Source organism: Tachyglossus aculeatus, chromosome 16 (assembly GCF_015852505.1).
Source record: "Tachyglossus aculeatus isolate mTacAcu1 chromosome 16, mTacAcu1.pri, whole genome shotgun sequence".
NCBI classification, from domain to species: Eukaryota; Metazoa; Chordata; class Mammalia; order Monotremata; family Tachyglossidae; genus Tachyglossus; species Tachyglossus aculeatus.
This window is the reverse complement of record NC_052081.1, coordinates 48,648,236-48,670,911: the sequence shown is the minus strand read 5'-3', so window position 1 is coordinate 48,670,911 and position 22,676 is coordinate 48,648,236. Positions and strand designations below refer to the sequence as shown.

Here is a 22,676-nt window from a genome sequence, read left to right as displayed (position 1 = left end):
TCTCCTCCAAGAGGCCTTCCCAGACTCAGCCCCACTTTTCCTCAGCTCCCCATCCCTTCTGGGTCACCTTGACTCGCTCCCTTAGCTCTCCCCGCCCTCTGCCCCCCAGCACTTAGGGCTAGATCTCTAATTTGATCACTTTATATCAAATAAAATACGATTAACATTTGATTACTAATTTGATTACTCATTGATTACTAGTGATCAATCTAATTTGATCACTTTATATCAAATAAAATACGCTCAATAAATACGATTGATGATGATTATATCGACGTCTGTCTGGTTGGATTGATGTCTGTCTCCCGTCTCTAGACTGGGAGCTCATTGTGGGCAGGGATTGGGATTGTCTGTACTGCTGGAATGTACTTTCCAAGCATTTAGACACAATACACCTTGAAGGCCCATCTCCTCCAAGAGGCCTTCCCAGACTCCTCCTAGGTCACCCTGACTCTCTCCCTTCGCTCTCCCGGCCCTCTGCCCCACAGCACTTAGGGCTAGATCTCTAATTTGATCACTTTATATCGACGTCTGTCTGCTTGGATTGATGTCTGTCTCCCGTCTCTAGACTGGGAGCTCGTTGTGGGCAGGGATTGGGATTGTCTGTACTGCTGGAGTGTACTTTCCAAGCGCTTAGACACAATACACCTTGAAGGCCCATCTCCTCCAAGAGGCCTTCCCAGATTCCTTCTGGGTCACCCTGACTCTCTCCCTTCACTCTCCCCGCCCTCTGCCCCACAGCACTTAGGGCTAGATCTCTAATTTGATCACTTTATATCGACGTCTGTCCGCTTGGATTGCTGTCTGTCTCCCGTCTCTAGACTGGGAGCTCGCCGTGGGCAGGGATTGGGATTGTCTGTACTGCTGGAGTGTACTTTCCAAGCGTTTAGTGCAGTGCTCGGCACACAGCACGCCTTGAAGGCCCATCTCCTCCAAGAGGCCTTCCCCCTGCCCCACAGAACTTAAGGCTAGATCTCTAATTTGATTACTTTATATCGACGTCTGTCCGCCTGGATTGATGTCTGTCTCCCGTCTCTAGACTGGGAGCTCGCCGTGGGCAGGGATTGGGATTGTCTGTACTGCTGGAGTGTACTTTCCAAGTGTTTAGTGCAGTGCTCGGCACACAATACGCCTTGAAGGCCCATCTCCTCCAAGAGGCCTTCCCAGATTCAGCCCCACTTTTCCTCAGCTCCCCATCCCTTCTGGGTCACCCTGACTCGCTCCCTTTGCTCTCCCCGCCCTCTGCCCCACAGCACTTAGGGCTAGATCTCTAATTTGATTACTTTATATCGACATCTGTCTGCTTGGATTGATCAGTCAATCAATCGTATTTATTGAGCGCTTACTGTGTGCAGAGCACTGTACTAAGCACTTGGGAAGTACAAGTTGGCAAGATGGATTGCTGTCTGTCTCCCGTCTCTAGACTGGGAGCTCGCCGTGGGCAGGGATTGGGATTGTCTGTCCTGCTGGAGTGTACTTTCCAAGCGCTTAGTGCAGTGCTCTGCTCACAGTACGCCTTGAAGGCCCATCTCCTCCAAGAGGCCTTCCCCCTGCCCCACAGCACTTAGGGCTAGATCTCTAATTTGATTACTTTAAGTGCTTAGTACAGTGCTCTGCACACAGTAAGCGCTCAATAAATACGATTGATGATGATGATATCGACGTCTGTCTGCTTGGATTGCTGTCTGTCTCCCGTCTCTAGACTGGGAGCTCGCCGTGGGCAGGGATTGGGATTGTCTGTCCTGCTGGAGTGTACTTTCCAAGCGCTTAGTGCAGTGCTCGGCACACAGTTCACGCTCCACAAATACAACTGAATGAATGAATGAACCGGCAAGTATGGGGGAGGGCAGAACTCACCTTCGTACCCGGCGGGGATGAATTTGAGGGCCAGGGAGAGCTGGCCTCGGGTCGGGAGGGCATCCGGGCCTCCCGGGCTCTGGGGAATAATAATAATAATAATAATAATAATAATAATAATAATAATAATAATTAATAATAATAATGACAGCATTTATTAAGTGCTTACTATGTGCAAAGCACTGTTCTAAGCGCTGGGGAGGTTACGAGGTGATCAGGTTGTCCCCTGGGGGGCTCCCAGTCTTAATCCCCATTTTAATAATAATAATAATGGCATTTATTAAGCGCTTACTATGTGCAAAGCACTGTTCTAAGTGCTGGGGAGGTTACGAGGTGATCAGGTTGTCCCCTGGGGGGCTCTGAGTCTTAATCCCCATTTTAATAATAATAATAATAATAATAATGGCATTTATTAAGCACTTACTATGTGCAAGGCACTGTTTTAAGTGCTGGGGAGGTTACAAGGTGATCAGGATGTCCCCTGGGGAGCTCCCAGTCTTAATCCCCATTTTAATAATAATAATAATAATAATAATAATAATAATAATAATAATGGCATTTACTAAGCACTTTGTGCAAAGCACTATTCTAAGCGCTGGGGAGGTTGCAAGGTGATCAGGTTGTCCCCTGGAGGGCTCCGTCTTAATCCTCATTTTAATAATAATAATAATAATAATAATAATAATGGCATGTATTAAGCGCTTACTATGTGCAAAGCACTGTTCTAAGTGCTGGGGAGGTTACAAGGTGATCAGGTTGTCCCCTGGGGGGCTCCCAGTCTTAATCCCCATTTTACAGATGAGGGAACCGAGGCCCAGAGAAGTGACTTGCCCAAAGTCACCCAGCTGGCAATTGGCGGAGCCGGGCTTTGAACCCGTGACCTCTGACTCCAAAGCCCGGGCTCTTTCCACTGAGCCACGGTGCTTCTCGAAGAGCTGGGGGGGGGGGGGTCGCTTAACACAGTGCTACGCACACAGTAAGCACTCAATAAATACGATTGAACTCAGTTGGGAGAGCGTTAGACCGAAGATCTAAAGGTCCCTGGTTCGATCCGTTCAATCCCGGGTTTCGGCACGTGTTGTATCTTACATCTTGTTGTATCTTTTAGACTGTGAGCCCACTGTTGGGTAGGGACCGTCTCTATACGTTGCCAACTTGTACTTCCCAAACGCTTAGTACAGTGCTCTGCACACAGTAAGCGCTCAATAAATACGATTGATTGATTGATTGATTACATCTCAGCAAATCCTTATAACTTCTAGACTGTGAGCCCACTGTTGGGTAGGGACCGTCTCTATATGTCGCCAACTTGTACTTCCCAAGCGCTTAGTACAGTGCTCTGCACACAGTAAGTGCTCAATAAATACGATTGATTGACTGATTGATTTGAATGAACTGAATTAATCAATCAATCGTGTTTAACATCGGGGGGTCAGGGCCCCAAAACTTATCATCAATCATCAATCATATTTATTGAGCGCTTACTGTGTGCAGAGCACTTGGGAAGTCCAAGTTGGCAACATCTAGAGACGGTCCCTACCCAACAGTGGGCTCACAGTCTAAAAACTTAGGAGGAGGGGGCCGGGCTGCTGAGGCCAGGGTCAGTCAAATCAATCAATCAATCAATCCATCGTATTTATTGAGCGCTTACTGTGTGCAGAGCACTGGACTAAGCGCTTGGGAAGTCCAAGTCGGCAACATATAGAGACAGTCCCTACCCAACAGTGGGCTCACAGTCTAAAAACGTAGGAGGAGGGGGCCGGGCTGCTGAGGCCAGGGTCAGTCAAATCAATCAATCAATCAATCCATCGTATTTATTGAGCGCTTCCTGTGTGCAGAGCACTGGACTAAGCGCTTGGGAAGTCCAAGTCGGCAACACCTAGAGACGGTCCCTACCCAACAGCGGGCTCACAGTCTAGAAGGGGGAGACTGAGACCCTCCATCCCCCGCCCATCTTACCTCCTTCCCTTCCCCACTGCACCTGTATATATGGATATATGTTTGTACGTATGTGTTACTCTATTTATTTATTTATTTATTTTGCTTGTACATATCTATTCTATTTATTTTATTTTGTTAGTATGTTTGGCTTTGTTCTCTGTGGACCGTGAGCCCACTGTTGGGTAGGGACCGTCTCTATATGTTGCCCACTTGGACTTCCCAAGCGCTTAGTCCAGTGCTCTGCACACAGTAAGCGCTCAATAAATACGATTGATGATGATGATGATGAAGGGGGAGACAGAGAACAAAACCAAACATACTAACAAAATCAAATAAATCGAATAAATCAAAGGGGGCGAGGGGGAATGGGGGGGGAAGGGGGATGTGTTGGGGGGTCCTCACCCGGGCCTGCAGATTGAGCCAGGCGGGCTCGGCGCTGTCCCAGTCCCACGTGTCCAGCGGGATCTCGGCCTCCCCCAGGAAGAGGTTCCGTGCCAGGCTGTCGTGATGCCACACGGACAGGCTCAGCACCCGGCCTGGCAGCTCGCTCCGCTCCATCGGGTACTGGGGTGGAGGCGGGGAGGTCAAAGGGGTGGTCGGGGGGCGCGGAGGAGAAGCAGTTCGCCTCCAGCCCCTTCCCCCCCCAAAACCCACCCTTCATTCATTCTTCTAGACTGTTAGCCCGCCGTTGGGTAGGGACCATCTCTAGATGTTGCCAACTTGGACTTCCCAAGCGCTCTGCCCACAGTAAGCGCTCGATAAATACGACAATGAATGAATGAATGAATTCGTTCAATTGCATTTATCATCATCATCATCAATCGTATTTATTGAGCGCTTACTATGTGCAGAGCACTGTACTAAGCGCTTGGGAAGTACAAATTGGCAACATCTAGAGACAGTCCCTACCCAACAGTGGGCTCACAGTCTAAAAGGGGGAGACAGAGAACAAAACCAAACATACTAACAAAATAAAATAAATAGAATAGATATGTACAAATAAAATAAATAAATAAAATAGAGTAAAAAATATGTACAAACTTATATACATATATACAGGTGCTGTGCGGAAGGAAAGGAGGTAAGATGGGGGGGACTTAGAGGGGGACGAGGGGGAGAGGAAGGAAGGGAGGGGGAGAGGAAGGAAGGGAGGGGGAGAGGAAGTAAGGAAAGGACAGTCTGTTGATGTCAGACTGTCCCGACTCTTCTCTCTCAGAGGGAAGCAGTGTGGCTCAATGGAAAGAGCCCGGGCTTTGGAGCCAGAGGTCCTGGGTTCAAATCCCGGCTCCGCCACGTGTCAGCTGGGTGACTTCGGACCAGTCGCTTCACTTCTCTGGGCCTCAGTTCCCTCATAGCGGAAAGCTTCGGAGCGCTTACTGTGGGCAGAGCGCTTGGGAAGTCCAAGTTGGCGACATCTAGAGATGGTCCCTACCCGACATCATCAACATCAAGCGGATTTATTGAGCGCTTACTGTGTGCAGAGCACTGGACTAAGCACTTGGGAAGTCCAAGTCGGCAACACATAGAGACGGGCCCTACCCAGCAGCGGGCTCACAGTCTAGAAGGGGGAGACAGACAACAAAACCATACTAACAAAATCAAATAAATCGAATAAATCAAAGGGGGCGAGGGGCACGTGGGGGGCACGACAGCGGGCTCACAGTCTAGAAGGGGGAGACGGACAACAAAACCAAACATACTAACAAAATCAAATAAATCGAATAAATCAAAGGGGGCGAGGGGCACGTGGGGGGCACGACAGCGGGCTCACAGTCTAGAAGGGGGAGACAGACAACAAAACCAAACATACTAACAAAATCGAATAAATCAAAGGGGGCGAGGGGCACGTGGGGGACACGACAGCGGGCTCACAGTCTAGAAGGGGGAGACGGACAACAAAACCAAACATACTAACAAAATCAAATAAATCGAATAAATCAAAGGGGGCGAGGGGCACGTGGGGGGCACGGCAGCGGGCTCACAGTCTAGAAGGGGGAGACAGACAACAAAACCAAACATACTAACAAAATCAAATAAATCGAATAAATCAAAGGGGGCAAGGGGCATGTGGGGGGCACGACAGCGGGCTCACAGTCTAGAAGGGGGAGACAGATAACAAAACCAAACATACTAACAAAATCAAATAAATCGAATAAATCAAAGGGGGCGAGGGGCACGTGGGGGGCACGACAGCGGGCTCACAGTCTAGAAGGGGGAGACAGATGACAAAACAGGCTGAACCCCCCCTTTTCTCTGCTCCCCATCACCCCCATCCCTCCCGCTGTTCTATCCCCTTCCCCGCCCACAGCACTTGTGTATATTTGCCCATATTTTTTTTTAATGGCATTTATTAAGTGCTTACTATGTGCAAAGCACTGTTCTAAGCGCTGGGATATTCATTTATTCTATTTATTTTATTAATGATGTGTCTATAGAGAAGCAGCGTGGCTCAGTGGAAAAGAGCCCGGGCTTTGGAGTCGGAGGTCACGGGTTCAAATCCCGGCTCCGCCACTTGTCAGCTGTGTGACCTTGGGCAAGTCACTTCACTTCTCTGGGCCTCAGTTCCCTCATCCGTAAAATAGGGATGAAGACTGTGCGCCACTCGTGGGACAACCTGAGCACCTTGTGTCTACCCCAGCGCTTAGAACAGTGCTTTGCACATAGTAAGCGCTTAACAAATACCAACATTATTATTATTTGGGCAAGTCGCTTGACTTCTCTGGGCCTCAGTGACCTCGTCTGTCAAATGGGGATGAAGGCTGTGAGCTCCCCGTGGGACAACCTGGTCACCTTGTAACCTCCCTCAGCGCTTGGAACAGTGCTTTGCACATAGTAAGCGCTTAATAAATGTCATTATCCAGCGCTTAGAACAGTGCTTTGCACATAGTAAGTGCTTAATAAATGCCGTCATTATTATTATTCCCCCCTCCATCCCATCTTACCTCCTTCCCTTCCCCACAGCACCTGTGTATATGTATTTATGTTTGTACATATTTATTACTCTATTTATTTATTTATTTTACTTGTCCATATCTATTCTATTTATTTTATTTTGTTAGTCTGTTTGGTTTCGTTCTCCGTCTCCCCCTTTTAGACTGTGAGCCCGCTGTTGGGTAGGGGCCGTCTCTACATGTTGCCAATTTGGACTTCCCAAGCGCTTAGTCCAGTGCTCTGCACACAGTAAGCGCTCAATAAATACGATTGATGATGATTATTATTATCTATCATTCTATTGATCTATCTTGATGCCACTGACGCCCGTCTCCTCGTTTTGTTTTGAGGTCTGCCTCCCGCCTTCTAGGCCGCGAGCCTGTTGTTGGGTAGGGGGGTGTCTCTCTCTGCGGCCGAACGGCGCCTTCCAAGCGCTTAGTCCGGTGTTCGGCCCACGGCAAGCGCCCAATCCATACGACTGGACGAATGAATGAATGAACGAACGCACTAAGCGCCCAATCCATACGACTGGATGAATGAATGAACGCACACCCACCTTGAGGGTCTCGTTGTAGACCGGGTTCAGGTTGCGCTTCTTCACGGCCGTCTTGCGCTTACTCCTGCCGGACTTGTCCGGGAGAAGGTAGCTTTTCACGTACCTGCGGGGCCACGGGGCCGTGAGGCGGGGACAGGCCGCACCGGGGACCCCCCGCCCCACGCGTCCCCTCCCTCGGGTGGGCACTCACGGGTCCGATCGTCGCTTCTTGGCCTCGGCCAGGCCCCGGCACTGGATGACCGTGACCTGCAGCTCTCTCCGGGCCTGCTCGTAGAGCAGGGACACTTGGATGGCCCCCCGGACGGGCCCCGAGCTCAGCTCGGCCTCGCTGTACAGACTCAGCAGGCTGCCGCTCAGCTGAGGGGCGGACGGAGAACCGGACCGGGCCCGGATGGACGGACAACCGGGCCGGGCCCGGGCCGGGGGCCGCTGGTCAGCCCCGGGGCGGAGACGGGCCCCTCTGGACTAGCAAAGGGCCTCCTCGGGGACCAGAGCACCGTGGCCCTCGTCCCCCTCATCTCACACCCCACGTGGGACCCGGCCGCACTCGTCGTCCCCCCCATCCCCGGTGGCCCCCCGCCCTCCACGAGCCCCCCGTCTCGCCTCCTTCCTCTCATGACCCTGGTGGACCACCCTGCCGGACTGTGAGCCCGTTGCCGGCAGGGATTGCCTCTCTTTATTGCTGAATTGTACTTTCCAACCGCTCAGTACAGTGCTCTACACACAGTAAGCGCTCAATAAATACGATGGAATGAATGAATGCAAGCCCCTGTGGACCCTCCCCCTAGACTGTGAGCCCCCTGTGGGCAGGGACTGTCTCTCTTTACTGCTGAATTGTACTTTCCGACCGCTCAGTACAGTGCTCTGCACACAGTAAGCGCTCAATAAATATGATTGAATGAATGAATGAATAAATACGATGGAATGAATGAATGCAAGCCCCCTGTGGACCCTCCCCCTAGACTGTGAGCCCCTTGTGGGCAGGGATTGTCTCTCTTTACTACTGCATTGTACTTTCCAATGGCTCAGTACAGTGCTCTGCACACAGTAAGTGCTCAATAAATATGATTGAATGAATGAATGAATAAAAAAGATGGAATGAATGAATGCAAGCCCCCTGTGGACCCTCCCCCTAGACTGTGAGCCCCTTGTGGGCAGGGATTGTCTCTCTTTACTGCTGCATTGTACTTTCCGACCGCTCAGTACAGTGCTCTGCACACAGTAAGCGCTCAATAAATACGATCGAATGAATGAATGAATAAATAAATACGATGGAATGAATGACTGCAAGCCCCCTATGGACCCTCCTCCCGCCCTAGACTGTCAGTCCGCTGTGGGCAGGGATTGGGACTGTCTCTCTTTATTGCTGCACTGTACTTTCCAACCGCTCAGTACAGTGCTCTGCACACAGTAAGCGCTCAATAAATACGATTGAGTGAATGAATGAACGCTCCCCGTGGACCGCCCGCCCTTCTAGACCTTGAGCCCGCTGCGGGCAGGGATTGGGGCCTGCCTCTATTGCCGTACTGTCCTCTCCCAGGCGCTTAGCACAGTGCCCTGCACAAAGAAGGCGCTCAATAAATCCGAATTCCCGCACGCACCGTGGACGAACTGAGGCTGGACACGGACGAGCTGCTGCTGAGCATCTTGGAGAGGGGGGACCCGGGGTCGCCGCCCCCACCTTCGGGGTCGCCCGGAGTCTCCTCCTGCCCGTTCTCCAGGGCCTGCTCGCTCTGGGAAGGAGGAATAAAAACAATAATATCATCATCATCATCATCAATCGTATTTATTGAGCCCTTACTATGTGCAGAGCACTGTACTAAGCGCTTGGGAAGTACAAATTGGCAACATATAGTGACGGTCCCTACCCAACAGTGGGCTCACAGTCTAAAAGGGGGAGACAGAGAACAAAACCAAACATACTAACAAAATAAAAAGCACTTAATACGAATTTGGCGCTCAGAACAGTGCCTTGCACGTTAGCAGATACCATCAAATACATTTAAAAATTCATTCATTAATAATAATAATAATGTTGGCATTTGTTAAGCGCTTACTATGTGCAAAGCACTGTTCTAAGCGCTGGGGGGGGATACAAAGTGATCAGGTTGTCCCATGTGGGGTTCACAGTCTTGATCCCCATTTTACAGATGAGGGAACTGAGGCTCAGAGAAGTTAAGTGACTTGCCCAAGGTCACACGGCAGACATGTGGCGGAGTCGGGATTTGAACCCATGACCTCTGACTCCAAAGCCCGGGCTCTTTCCACTGAGCCACGCTGCTTCTCATTCATTCATTCAATAATAATAATAATGGCATTTATTGCGCGCTTACTACGTGCAGAGCACTGTTCTAAGCGCTGGGGAGGTTACAAGGTGATCAGGTTGGCCCACGGGGGGGCTCAGTCTTCATCCCCATTTTCCAGATGAGGTAACTAAGGCACAGATGATAATAATAATAATAATAATGGCGTTTATGAAGCGCTTACTATGTGCGGAGCACTGTTCTAAGTGCTGGGGAGGTTACAAGGTGATCAGGTTGGCCCACGGGGGGCTCACAGTCTTCACCCCCATTTTCCAGATGAGGTAACTGAGGCACAGATAATAATAGTAATAATGGCATTTATGAAGCACTTACTATGTGCGAAGCACTGTTCTAAGCACTGGGGGGATACTATAATAATAATAATAATAATGATGGCATTTATTAAGTGCTTACTATGTGCGAAGCACTGCTCTAAGCGCTGGGGGGGGGATACAAGGTGATCAGGTTGTCCCACGTGGGGCTCACAGTCTTCATCCCCATTTTCCAGATGAGGTCACTGAGGCCCAGAGAAGTGAAGTGACTTGCCCAAAGCCACACAGCTGACAAGTGGCGGAGCCGGGATTTGAACCCATGACCTCTGACTCCAAAGCCCGGGCTCTTTCCATTGAGCCACGCCGCTTCTCTATTTATTGAGCGCTTACTGTGTGCAGAGCACTGTACTAAGCGCTTAATTATGATGATGGTATTTGTTCAGCGCTGTCTGGGTATCAGGCACTGTACTAAGCGCTGGGGTGGATACCGGCAAATCGGGTTGGACACAGTCCCTGCCCCACGTGGGGCTCACAGTCTCGATCCCCATTTTCCAGATGCGGTAACTGTGGCCCAGAGATGTGAAGTGACTTGCCCGAGGTCACACAGCATTCATTCATTCATTCAATCGTATAACGGCAGACAAGTGGAGGAGCGGGGATTAGAACCCAGGACCTCTCCATCCCCCGCATCTTACCTCCTTCCCTTCCCCACAGCACCTGTATATATGTTTGTACATATTTTTTACTCTATTTATTTATTTTATTTGTACATATCTATTCTATTTATTTTATTTTGTTAGTATGTTTGGTTTTGTTCTCTGTCTCCCCCTTTTAGACTGTGAGCCCAATGTTGGGTAGGGACTGTCTCTCTACGTTGCCAATTTGTACTTCCCAAGCGCTTAGTACAGTGCTCTGCACATAGTAAGCGTTCAATAAATACTATTGATGACTCCCGGGCCCGAGGTCACACAGCATTCATTCATTCATTCAATCGTATAACGGCAGACAAGTGGAGGAGCGGGGATTAGAACCCAGGACCTTTCGACTCCCAAGCCCGGGCTGTCTCTGCACTACACCATGCTGGTAGGGTCTTACTATGTGCCAAGCGCTGTACTAAGCGCTGAGATAGACTGTGAGCCCACTATTGGGTAGGGACTGTCTCTATATGTTGCCAACTTGTACTTCCCAAGTGCTTAGTACAGTGCTCTGCACACAGTAAGCGCTCAATAAATGCGATTGATGATGATGATGATGATAGATACAAGATCATCGGGTCCCACATGGGGCTCACAGTCAAAGTAGGGAGGGGAACAAGTGTTGAATCGGCCTGGTTTAGAGAAGCGGCGGGGCTCAGTGGGAAGAGCCCGGGCTTGGGAGTCAAAAGTCACGGGTTCAAATCCCGGCTCCGCCACTTGTCAGCTGCGTGACTTTGGGCAAGTCGCTTCACTTCTCTGGGCCTCAGTTCCCTCATCCGTAAAATGGGGATTAAGACTGTGGGCCCCAAGTGGGACAACCTGATCACCTTGTATCCACCCCCCAGTGCTTAGAACAGTGCTTTGCACATAGTAAGTGCTTAACAAAGTGCCTGCTGTTGGGTAGGGACTGTCTCTATATGTTGCCAACTTGTATTTCCCAAGTGCTTAGTACAGTGCTCTGCACACAGTAAGTGCTCAATAAATACGATTGAATGAATGAACAAATACCATCATTATTATTATTATTACCCACTTGTACTTCCCAAGCGCTTAGTCCAGTGCTCTGCACACAGAAAGCGCTCAATAAATACGATTGAATGAATGAATGAACAAATACCATCATTATTATTACTCACTTGTACTTCCCAAGCGCTTAGTCCGGTGCTCTGCACACAGTAAGCGCTCAATAAATACGATTGATTGAATGAATGAATGAACAAATATCATCGTTATTGTTATTACTATTACCCACTTGTACTTCCCAAGCGCTCAGTCCAGTGCTCTGCACACAGTAAGCGCTCGATAAATAATACGATTGAGTGAATCAATACGACTGAACGAATCCCCCTTTTCCAGGTGAGGGAAGCGAGTGGCCCCCGCGGGATGGGAATAATAATAATAATAATAATAATAATGATGATGGCATTTGTTAAGCGCTTACTATGTGCAGAGCACTGTTCTAAGCGCTGGGGGGGATACAAGGTGATTAGGTTGTCCCACGGGGGGCTCACAGTCTTAATCCCCATTTTAAAGATGAGGTCACTGAGGCTCAGAGAATAATAATAATAATAATGATGGCATTTATGAAGCGCTTACTATGTACAAAGCACCGTTCTAAGCGCTGGGGGGGATACAAGGTGATGAGGTTGTCCCACGGGGGGCTCCCAGTCTTCATCCCCATTTTCCAGATGAGGTCACGGAGGCTCAGAGAAGTGAAGTGACTTGCCCAAGGTCACCCAGCAGACTGTGAGCCCGCTGTTGGGTGGGGACCGTCTCTATCTGTTGCCAACTTGGACTTCCCAAGCGCTTAGTCCAGTGCTCTGCACACAGTAAGCGCTCAATAAATACGATTGAATGAATGAATGAATGTGGAGGGGGCGGGATTCGAACCCACGACCCGTGACTCCAAAGCCCGGGCTGTGTCCACTGAGCCAGGTGCTCCGGTCCGGGCTTTGCGAGGCCGGCGGGGGAGGGGGCGGCGGCTCCGGTCCGGGTTTTGTTCGGGGCCCGCGTCCCTTCCGCTGGGGAGAGGCGGGTCCTGTCCGGGTTTTGCGGCTCTCCGGGCGGGGCGGGGCGGGGCGGGGCCTACCTGGGGCGAGGCCTCGGCGGCGGCCTGCGGCTCCGGATCCCGGACTGGATCGGCGCGCCGGGGATCCGGAGCCGCCTCCTCAGGGTCAGCTACAAACTCCGGCTCCGGATCAGGCTCCGGCTCCGGCTGAGGCGGCGGCCCGGCCCGCTCCACGCCCACAGGCCACGGCGACGCTGCTGCTGCTGCTGCTGCTAAGGGGGGGAAAAAGACAGACCCCCCCCCCCCCAGCCCACACCAATTATTATCACCATCATCATCATCATGGCATTTGTTCACTCTATCTATTGATTCATTATTACTCTATTTACTTACTATTACTCTAGTTATTTATTTATTACTCTACTATTGCTCTATTTATTTATTTACTATTACTCTATTTATTTATTATTAACTCCATTTATTTACTATTACTCTATTTACTATTACTCTATTTGTTTATTATTACTCTATTTATTTATTATTATTACTCTACTATTACTCTATTTGCTATTACTCTATCTACTATTACTCTATTATTAACTCTATTTACTATTACTCTATTTATTATTACTCTATTTATTATTATTACTCTACTAATACTCTATTTGCTATTACTCTATTTATCTACTATTACTCTATTTATTATTTATTATTACTCTAGTATTACTCTATTTATTTACTATTACTCTATTATTACTCTACTATTACTCTATTTGCTATTACTCTACTATTACTCTATTTACTATTACTCTATTTACTATTACTCTAGTATTACTCTATTTATTTATTTACTATTACCTTATTTAGTATTACTCTATTTATTTATTTACTATTACTCTATTATTACTCTATTTGCTGTTACTCTATTTATTTTTACTATTAATACACTTAATATACTACCTGTATATATGTTTGTACATATTTATTACTCTATTTATTTACTATTACTTTATTTTTGCTATTAATACACTTAATATACTACCTGTATATATGTACATATGTTTGTACATATTTATTACTCTATTTATTTATTTACTATTACTCTATTTAGTATTACTCTAGTATCACTCTATTTATTTACTATTACTCTATTTTTACTATTAATACACTTAATATACTACCTGTATATATGTATATATGTTTGTACAGATTTATTACTCTATTTATTTATTAACTATTACTCTACTATTACTCTCTTTACTATTACTCTATTATTACTCTATTTATTTATTTACTATTAATACACTTAATATACTACCTGTATGTATGTATATATGCTTGTACATATGTATTGCTCTATTTATTATTTATTTATTTATTTTACTTGTGTCTATCTATTCTATTTATTTAATTTTGCGAATATGTTTGGTTTTGTTCTCTGTCTCCCCCTTCTAGACTGTGAGCCCGCTGTTGGGCAGGTACTGTCTCTAGATGTTGCCACCTTGGACTTCCCAAGCGCTTAGTACAGTGCTCTGCACACAGTAAGCACTCAATAAATACGATTTATTGATCGATTATTTATTTATTTACTATTACTCTATTTATTATTACTCTAATTATTTAATATTTAACCCATGACCTCGGACTCCCAAGCCTTGCACTCTTTCCACTGAGCCATGCTGCTTCTCTAATAGTAAATAAATAGAGTAATAGTAAATAGAGTAATAGTAAATAGATAAGTAGAGCAATAATAGAGTAATAGTAAATAGAGTAATAGTAAATAAATACATAGAGTAATAATAAATAGAGTAATAGTAAATAAATAAATAGAGCAATAGTATAGTAATAATAAATAAATAGAGCAATAGTAAATAAATAGAGCAATAGTAAATAGAGTAATTAATAATTAATACTGTGTGCAAAGCACCGTTCTAAGCGCTGGGGAGGTTACAAGGTGATCAGGTTGTCCCACGGGGGGCTCACAGTTTTCACTCCCATTTTACAGATGAGATAACTGAGGCACAGAGAATAATAATAATAATGATGGCATTTATTAAGCGCTTACTATGTGCCAAGCACCGTTCTAAGCGCTGGGGAGGTTACAAGGTGATCAGGTTGTCCCACGGGGGGCTCACAGTCTTCATCCCCGTTTTACAGATGAGGGAACTGAGGCCCAGAGAAGGGACGTGACTTGCCCAAAGTCACCCAGCTGACTAGTGGAGGAGCCAGGATTCAAACCCATGACCTCTGACTCCAAAGCCCAGGCTCTTTCCACTGCTTCATCATCATTGTTATTATTATTATCATTATTATCGTTACTATTATCATTATTGTTATTATTATCATTGTTATTATCATAATTATTATTATTGGTCATTATTGATCATGGGTTCAAATCCCGGCTCCACCAATTGTCAGCTGTGTGACTCTGGGCAAGATACTTCACATCTCTGTGCCTCACTTTCCTCATCTGGAAAATGGGGATGAAGACTATGAGCCCCCCCGGGGGACAACCTGATCACCTTGTAACCTCCCCAGCGCTTAGAACAGTGCTTGACAAATAGTAAGTGCTTAACAAATGCCATTATCATTATTATTATTATTATTATTATTATTATCATTATTAGTGTTATTATAATCATTGTTATTACTATCATTATCGATGTTATCATGGTTATTATTATCATTGTTATTATAATTATTACCGTTATTATCATTACCACTATTGTTATCATTATCATTATTATCATTATTGTTATTATCACTACTAATATCATTACTATCATTATTATTATCATTGTCATTATTGCTTTAATCATTATTGTTATTATTATTGTTGTTGTTATTGTTATTATATTTGTTAAGCACTATGTGCCAAGCACTATTCTAATAATAATAATAATGATGATGATAATAATAATGATGATGATAATAATAATGACAGTATTTGCTAAGTGCTAACATCATTATCGATGTTATTATGGTTATTATTATAATTGTTATTATAATTATTATCGTTATCATTATCACTATTGTTATCATTATCATTATTATCATTATTGTTATTATCACTACTAATATCATTACTATCATTATCATTGTCATTATTGTTTTAATCATTATTGTTATTATTATTGTTGTTATTGTTATTATATTTGTTAAGCACTATGTGCCAAGCACTATTCTAATAATAATAATACTGATGATAATAATAATGATAATGATGATGATGATAATGACGGTATTTGCTAAGTGCTTACTATGTGCCAAGCACTGTTCTAATAATAATAATGATAATAATAATAATGATGATGATGATAATAATAATGATGGTATTTGCTAAGTGCTTACTATGTGCCAAGCACTGTTCTAATAATAATAATGATGATAATAATAATAATGATGACGATGATGATAACAATGATGGTATTTGCTAAGTGCTTACTATGTGCCAAGCACTATTCTAATAGTAATAACGATAATAAAAATGACGGTATTTGTTAAGCGCCTACTATGTGTCAAGCACTGTTCTAAGCACCGGGGTAATCAATCAATCAATCAATCGTATTTATTGAGCGCTTACTGTGTGCAGAGCACTGTACTAAGCGCTTGGGAAGTCCAAGTTGGCAACATATAGAGACGGTCCCTACCCAACAGTGGGCTCACAGTCTAAAAGGGGGAGACGGACAACAAAACCAAACATACTAACAAAATAAAATAAATAGAATCATCATCATCATCAATCGTATTTATTGAGCGCTTACTATGTGCAGAGCACTGTACTAAGCGCTTGGGAAGTACAAACTGGCAACATATAGAGACAGTCCCTACCCAACAGTGGGCTCACAGTCTAGAATAGAATAGATATGTACAAGTAAAATAAATAAATAGAGTAATAAATATGTACAAACATATATACAGGGTAGATACCAGTATTCAGGCGTGTCCCCCGTGGGGCTCACAATCCTAGTCCCCATTTTACGGATGAGGCAACTGAGGCCCAGAGAAGTGAAGTGTCTTGCCCCAGGTCAAGCGGCGGACGAGCGGAGGAGTCGGGATTAGAACCCAGGTCCGCTGACTCCCAAGTCGGTGCTTTTTCTACTAGGCCACGCAGTAAGCGCTCAGTAAATACGACTGAATGAATAAATGCCGCTCACCTGCCGCCGGGGATCTGGGCTCGTCGTCCGGCTCTGTATCCTACAGGGGCAACGCGGGATGGAGAGCTCGGTTGGACACGGCCCGGGCTTCTGGGCCTCCTGGGAAAACTCGAATCCGGTACCGGGAGTCCCCGGGCAGCCCTGCCCTTCCTCGGATCCACGCCCGCCGGGGCCCCCCAGAAATGGGGAAGCGTTTTGTGTTGACTTGGGTCAGTGTGAGTGTGGGTCTGCCTCCTTGTCCGATCATAATAATTATTATGGTATTTGTTAAGTGCTCACTATAATAATGACGGTATTTGTTAAGCGCTTACTAAAGCGCTGGGGGGGTACAAGGTGATCGGGTTGTCCCACGGGGGGCTCACAGTCTTAATCCCCATTTTACAGATGAGGGAACTGAGGCCCAGAGCAGTAGAGTGACTTGCCCAAAGTCACCCAGCTGACAATTGGCAGAGCCGGGATTTGAACCCATGACCTCTGACTCCAAAGCCCGGGCTCTTTCCACTGAGCCGCGCTGCTTCTCTATGTCCCAGGCACTGTATTGAGCGCCGGGGTGGATACAAGCAAGTTGGGGTGGACACGGTCCCCGTCCCACGAGGGGCTCCCAGTCTTAATCCCCCATTTTGCAGATGAGGTAACTGAGGCCCAGAGCAGTAAAGTGACTTGCCCAAAGTCACACAGCTGAAAATTGGCAGAGCCGGGATTCGAACCCATGACCTCTGACTCCAAAGCCCGGGCTCTTTCCACTGAGCCGTGCTGCTTCTCTATGTCCCAGGCACTGTATTGAGCGCCGGGGTGGATACTAGCAAGTTGGAGTGGACACGGTCCCCGTTCCACGAGGGGCTCCCAGTCTCAATCCCCCATTTTGCAGATGAGGTAACTGAGGCCCAGAGCAGTAAAGTGACTTGCCCAAAGTCACACAGCTGACAACTGGCAGAGCCAGGATTCGAACCCATGACGTCTGACTCCAAAGCCTGGACTCTCTCCACTGAGCTGCGCTGCTTCTCTATGTCCCAGGCACTGTACTGAGCGCCAGGGTGGATAAAAGCAAGTTGGGGTGGACACGGTCCCTGTCCCACGAGGGGCTCCCAGTCTCAATCCCCCATTTTGCAGATGAGGGAACTGAGGCCCAGAGAAGTGAAGTGACTTGCCCAAGTGGAGGGACTGGGATCAGAGAAGCAGCGTGGCTCAGTGGAAAGAGCCCGGGCTTTGGAGTCGTAGGTCATGGGTTCGAATCCCAGCTCCGACAACTGTCAGCTGTGTGAGTCACTTAACTTCTCTGAGCCTCAGTTCCCTCATCTGTAAAATGGGGATGAAGACTGTGAGCCCCACGTGGGGCAACTTGATCACCTTGTATCCCCCCAGCGCTCTGAAGGGTGCTTTGCACATAGTAAGCGCTTAATAAATGCCATTATTATTATTATTATTATTAGAGAAGCAGCGTGGCTCAGTGGTAAAGAGCCCAGGCTTTGGAGTCAGAGGTCATGGGTTCAAATCCCAGCTCCACCAATTGTCAGCTGTGTGACTCTGGGCAAGTCACTTCACTTCTCTGGGCCTCAGTTCCCTCATCTGGAAAAAATGGGGATGAAGACTGTGAGCCCCACGTGGGACAACGTGATCACCTTGTATCCCCCCAGCGCTCTGAACGGTGCTTTGCACATAGTAAGCGCTTAATAAATGAATGCCATTATTATTATTACTATTATTATTATTATTATTAGAGAAGCAGCGTGGCTCAGCCGTAAAGAGCCCGGGCTTTGGAGTCAGAGGTCATGGGTTCAAATCCCAGCTCCACCAATTGTCAGCTGTGTGACTCTGGGCAAGTCACTTCACTTCTCTGGGCCTCAGTTCCCTCATCTGGAAAAAACGGGGATGAAGACTGTGAGCCCCCCGTGGGGCAACCTGATCACCTTGTAACTTCCCCAGCGCTTAGAACGGTGCTCTGCACATAGTAAGCGCTTAATAAATGCCATCATTATTATTATTAGAACCCACTGTACTTCCCAAGCGCTTAGTACAGTGCTCTGCACATAGTAAGCGCTCAATAAATACGATTGATGTTGATTGGACTCTCCCAAGCGCTTAGTACAGTGCTCTGCACACAGCTCAGTAAATACGACTGAATGAATGAATGGTTATTGTCGTATTGGACTCTCCCAAGCGCTCAGTACAGTGCCCTGCACACAGCGCTCAACAAATATGATTGAGCGCTTACTGTGTACTGAGCGCTTGGAAAGTACAGCAATAGAGACAGTCCCTGCCCACAGCGGGCTCACAGTCCAGAATGACTGAGCAATGGGATGGTGGACCCATCATATTTATTTTGTTAATGATGTGCATAGAGCTTTAATTCTGTTTGTACGATTGAATGAATGAATGTTTTGTTGCCTGTCTCCCCCCTGTAGACTGTGAGCCCGCTGTTGGGTAGGGACCGTCTCTGTATGTTGCCAACTTGTACTTCCCAAGCGCTTAGTACAGTGCTCTGCACACAGTAAGCGCTCAATAAATGCTATTGAATGAATGAATGAATGAATGATGACCTTCCCAGGCCCCGGGCGCTATCATCTACGCCTTGCCGCTTCTCCGGGCTGCTAAGGAGCGACTTTTCCCACCGGTTCCAGTGCGGAAAGACGTGCCCATTCGGGGTCCTGCCCATTCGGGGTCCCGTCCATCTCCCCGCCGCCCCCTTCTCGTCCCCCCACACTCACGGGGTCTTCAGTGAGCGGTTGCTCCCGGAGGTCGGCCTCTCCCGGGTACCTGGGGGGACAGAGGTCAGCAGCCCGCGGCCCCTTCCAGACAGTAAGCCCACTGTTGGGTAGGGACCGTCTCTAGATGTTGCCAACTTGGACTTCCCAAGCGCTTAGTACAGTGCTCTGCACACAGTAAGCGCCCAATAAATACGACTGATTGATTTGGAGGCCTCCCTACCCACGTGGTCCCTCCAGGTGCCCCCCGGCGGGGTCAGCACCCCCTCACCTGGCATCGGGCTCCGAGGGCGCGCTCTCCCCCTCCCCGACGTCCTCCAGGTGTTCGCTCCGGCCACCCCGGTGCTCCCCGTCACCTGGCCGAGGCGAGGCGGTCAGCGATGCCCACCTGTCCCGGGGTTTGCCCCAGCCCGGAGCCCACCCACCGGGCCCTCCTCACTCTTGGCCTTCTTCTTCCTGCGGATGGAGGCGCGGACGAGGTCGGAGCCCAGGTGGGCATGGCGGTGCCTCTTGGAGCGGGCATCGTGGAACCAGTCGCCCGTCAGGGTCTTCAGCCGCTCCGGGTCGGACAGGGTCGCCCGCAGCTTGCTGGGGACCGAGGGGCAGCCCGGGGTGACCGTCACCCAAGGGTCTCCCTCCCGGGTACCTCTAGGCCTCACCACCCGCCTGGGCACTTGTACTAATCTATTCTATTTTATTTTGTTAAGTATGTTTGGTTTTGTTCTCTTTCTCCCCCCTTTAGACTGTGAGCCCACTGTTGGGTAGGGACTGTCTCTAGATGTTGCCAATTTGGACTTCCCAAGCGCTCAGTAGCTAGCTCTCTTCCTCCCTTCAAGGCCCTGCTGAGAGCTCACCTCCTCCAGCAGGCCTTCCCAGACTGAGCCCCTTCCTTCCTCTCCCCCTCGTCCCCCTCTCCATCCCCCCCATCTTACCTCAATCAATCAATCAATCAATCATATTTATTGAGCGCTTACTATGTGCAGAGCACTGTACTAAGCGCTTGGGAAGTACAAATTGGCATCACATAGAGACAGTCCCTACCCAACAGTGGGCTCACAGTCTAAAAGTCCTTCCCTCCTTCCCTTCCCCACAGCACCTGTATATATGTATATATGTTTGTACATATTTATTACTCTATTTATTTATTTATTTTACTTGTACATATCTATTCCATTTATTTTATTTTGTTAGTATGTTTGGTTTTGTCCTCTGTCTCCCCCTTTTAGACTGTGAGCCCAATGTCGGGTAGGGACTGTCTCTAGATGTTGCCAATTTGTACTTCCCAAGCGCTTAGTACAGTGCTCTGCACATAGTAAGCGCTCAATAAATATGATTGATTGATTGATTAGTACAGTGCTCTGCACATAGTAAGCGCTCAATAAATACGATTGATGATGATGATGGCAGGAGAGCTCAGGACGTGAGCAGCAGCGTGGCTTCGGTGGAAAGAGCCCGGGCACCATAATAATAATAATAATAGCATTTGTTAAGCGCTTACTATGTGGAAAGCGCTGTTCTAAGCACTGGGGAGGTTACAAGGTGATCAGGTTGGCCCGCGTGGGGCTCACAGTCAGCATCCCCATTTTACAGATGGGGGAACTGAGGCTCCGAGAAGTGAAGTGACTGGCCCAAGATCACACAGCAGACACGTGGCAGAGTTGGGATGACTGTGAGCCCACTGTCATGCCCTCGGGGGACTTCCTCTCTAGCTGGGGAGCCCACTGTTGGGTAGGGACTGTCTCTAGATGTTGCCAACTCGTAATTAATTAATGATAGCATTTATTAAGCGCTTACTATGTGCAAAGCACTGTTCTGAGCGCTGGGGAGGTTACAAGGTGATCAGGTTGTCCAGCGTGGGGCTCACAGTCTTCATCCCCATTTTACAGATGAGGGAACTGAGGCCCAGAGAGGTGAAGCCTTTTAGACTGTGAGCCCACTGTTGGGTAGGGACTGTCTCTATATGTTGCCAATTTGTACTTCCCAAGCACTTAGTACAGTGCTCTGCACACAGTAAGCGCTCAAGAAATACGATTGATGATGATGATGATGATGACTGTGAGCCCACTGTTGGGTAGGGACTGTATATGTTGCCAATTTGTACTTCCCAGGCGCTTAGTACAGTGCTCTGCACACAGTAAGCGCTCAAGAAATACGATTGATGATGATGATGATGATGAAGTGACTTGCCCAAAGTCACACAGCTGATAAGTGGTGGAGCTGGGATTTGAACCCATGACCTCTGACTCCAAAGCCCGGGCTCATTCCACTGAGCCCTGCTGCTTCTCCAGGCTTGGGAACTTGTACTTCAATCAATCGATTGTATTTATTGAGCGCTTACTGGGTGCAGAGCACTGTACTAAGCGCTTGGGAAGTCCAAGTGGGCAACATCTAGAGACGGTCCCTACCCAACAGTGGGCTCACAGTCTGAAAGGGGGAGACAGAGAACAAAACCAAACAGACTAACAAAATAAAATAAATAGAATAGATATGTACAAGTAAAATAAATATGTACAGACATATATACAGGTGCTGTGGGGAAGGGAAGGAGGTAAGCGTTAAGCGCTTACTAGATGTGCAAAGCACTGTTCTAAGCGCTGGGGGGGGGGATACAAGATACAAGGTAGTCAGATTGTCCCACGTGAGGCTCACAGTCTTAATCCCCACTTTCCAGATGAGGGAACTGAGGCCCAGGGAAGGGAAGTGGCTTGCCCAAAGCGCTTAGTCCGGTGCTCCGCACACGGTAAGCGCTCAATAAATACGATTGATTGATCGATCGCCCAGCTTGCGGCCGGGCCTCACCTGACCCTCCCCTCCTCCAGCAGCCGCAGGCGGGCATCCCTGGTGAGCACGGCAGCGATGGCCTCGTGCTCCTCCTCCGTCAGGAAGCTCAGGTCCAGCAGGACTTCGGCCCCCGGGTCCTCCGCCATGACGGCGGGGCCGAGGGGGCGGGCGCCGTGCCCCGAGGCCCGCTCAGGGCGGGGGCAGCGCCCGATTCCTCCCTGCGAGAAAGAACAGGCCGCTCGGTCACCGGTGTGGGCACCCCACCAGGCCGCCGTCCCCCTCCAGGGTCTGGCCCGGTGCCCCCGGGGGTCGGCCCAGCGCCGGGCACCCGCGAGGAGCGGGCCGAGAGGACGGAGGCCGGGCCTGGGCATCGGAGGTCACGGCTCTGCCACCGGTCCGCCGTGCGGCCTTGGGGAAGCCAATCCACTTCTCTGGGCCTCAGCTTCCTCCTCTGTAAAATGGGGATTGCGACC

General features: G+C 48.1%; 1 protein-coding gene across 4 annotated transcripts in view; it reads right to left on the bottom strand.

The window, feature by feature from the left end:
• Positions 1-22,403, bottom strand: part of SYTL1 (synaptotagmin like 1) — a 25,863-nt gene extending 3,460 nt beyond the window's left edge. Inside the window, exons 1-11 of one of the 4 annotated variants that reach the window (XM_038758013.1) lie at positions 22,222-22,403; positions 19,862-20,010; positions 19,694-19,778; positions 19,426-19,474; positions 16,721-16,760; positions 12,645-12,835; positions 8,887-9,018; positions 7,476-7,642; positions 7,286-7,388; positions 4,201-4,362; positions 1,858-1,936 (exon numbers count right to left, since the gene is read on the bottom strand). In XM_038758013.1, coding sequence (XP_038613941.1) covers positions 1,858-1,936; positions 4,201-4,362; positions 7,286-7,388; positions 7,476-7,642; positions 8,887-9,018; positions 12,645-12,835; positions 16,721-16,760; positions 19,426-19,474; positions 19,694-19,778; positions 19,862-20,010; positions 22,222-22,349 — 1,285 coding nt within the window. In that variant the 5' untranslated portion in view covers positions 22,350-22,403. The remainder of the gene's footprint in view (positions 1-1,857; positions 1,937-4,200; positions 4,363-7,285; positions 7,389-7,475; positions 7,643-8,886; positions 9,019-12,644; positions 12,836-16,720; positions 16,761-19,425; positions 19,475-19,693; positions 19,779-19,861; positions 20,011-22,221) is intronic. The other 3 variants (XM_038758014.1, XM_038758015.1, XM_038758016.1) reach the window with 3 other exon arrangements.
• Between the last annotated feature and the right edge of the window lie 273 nt (positions 22,404-22,676).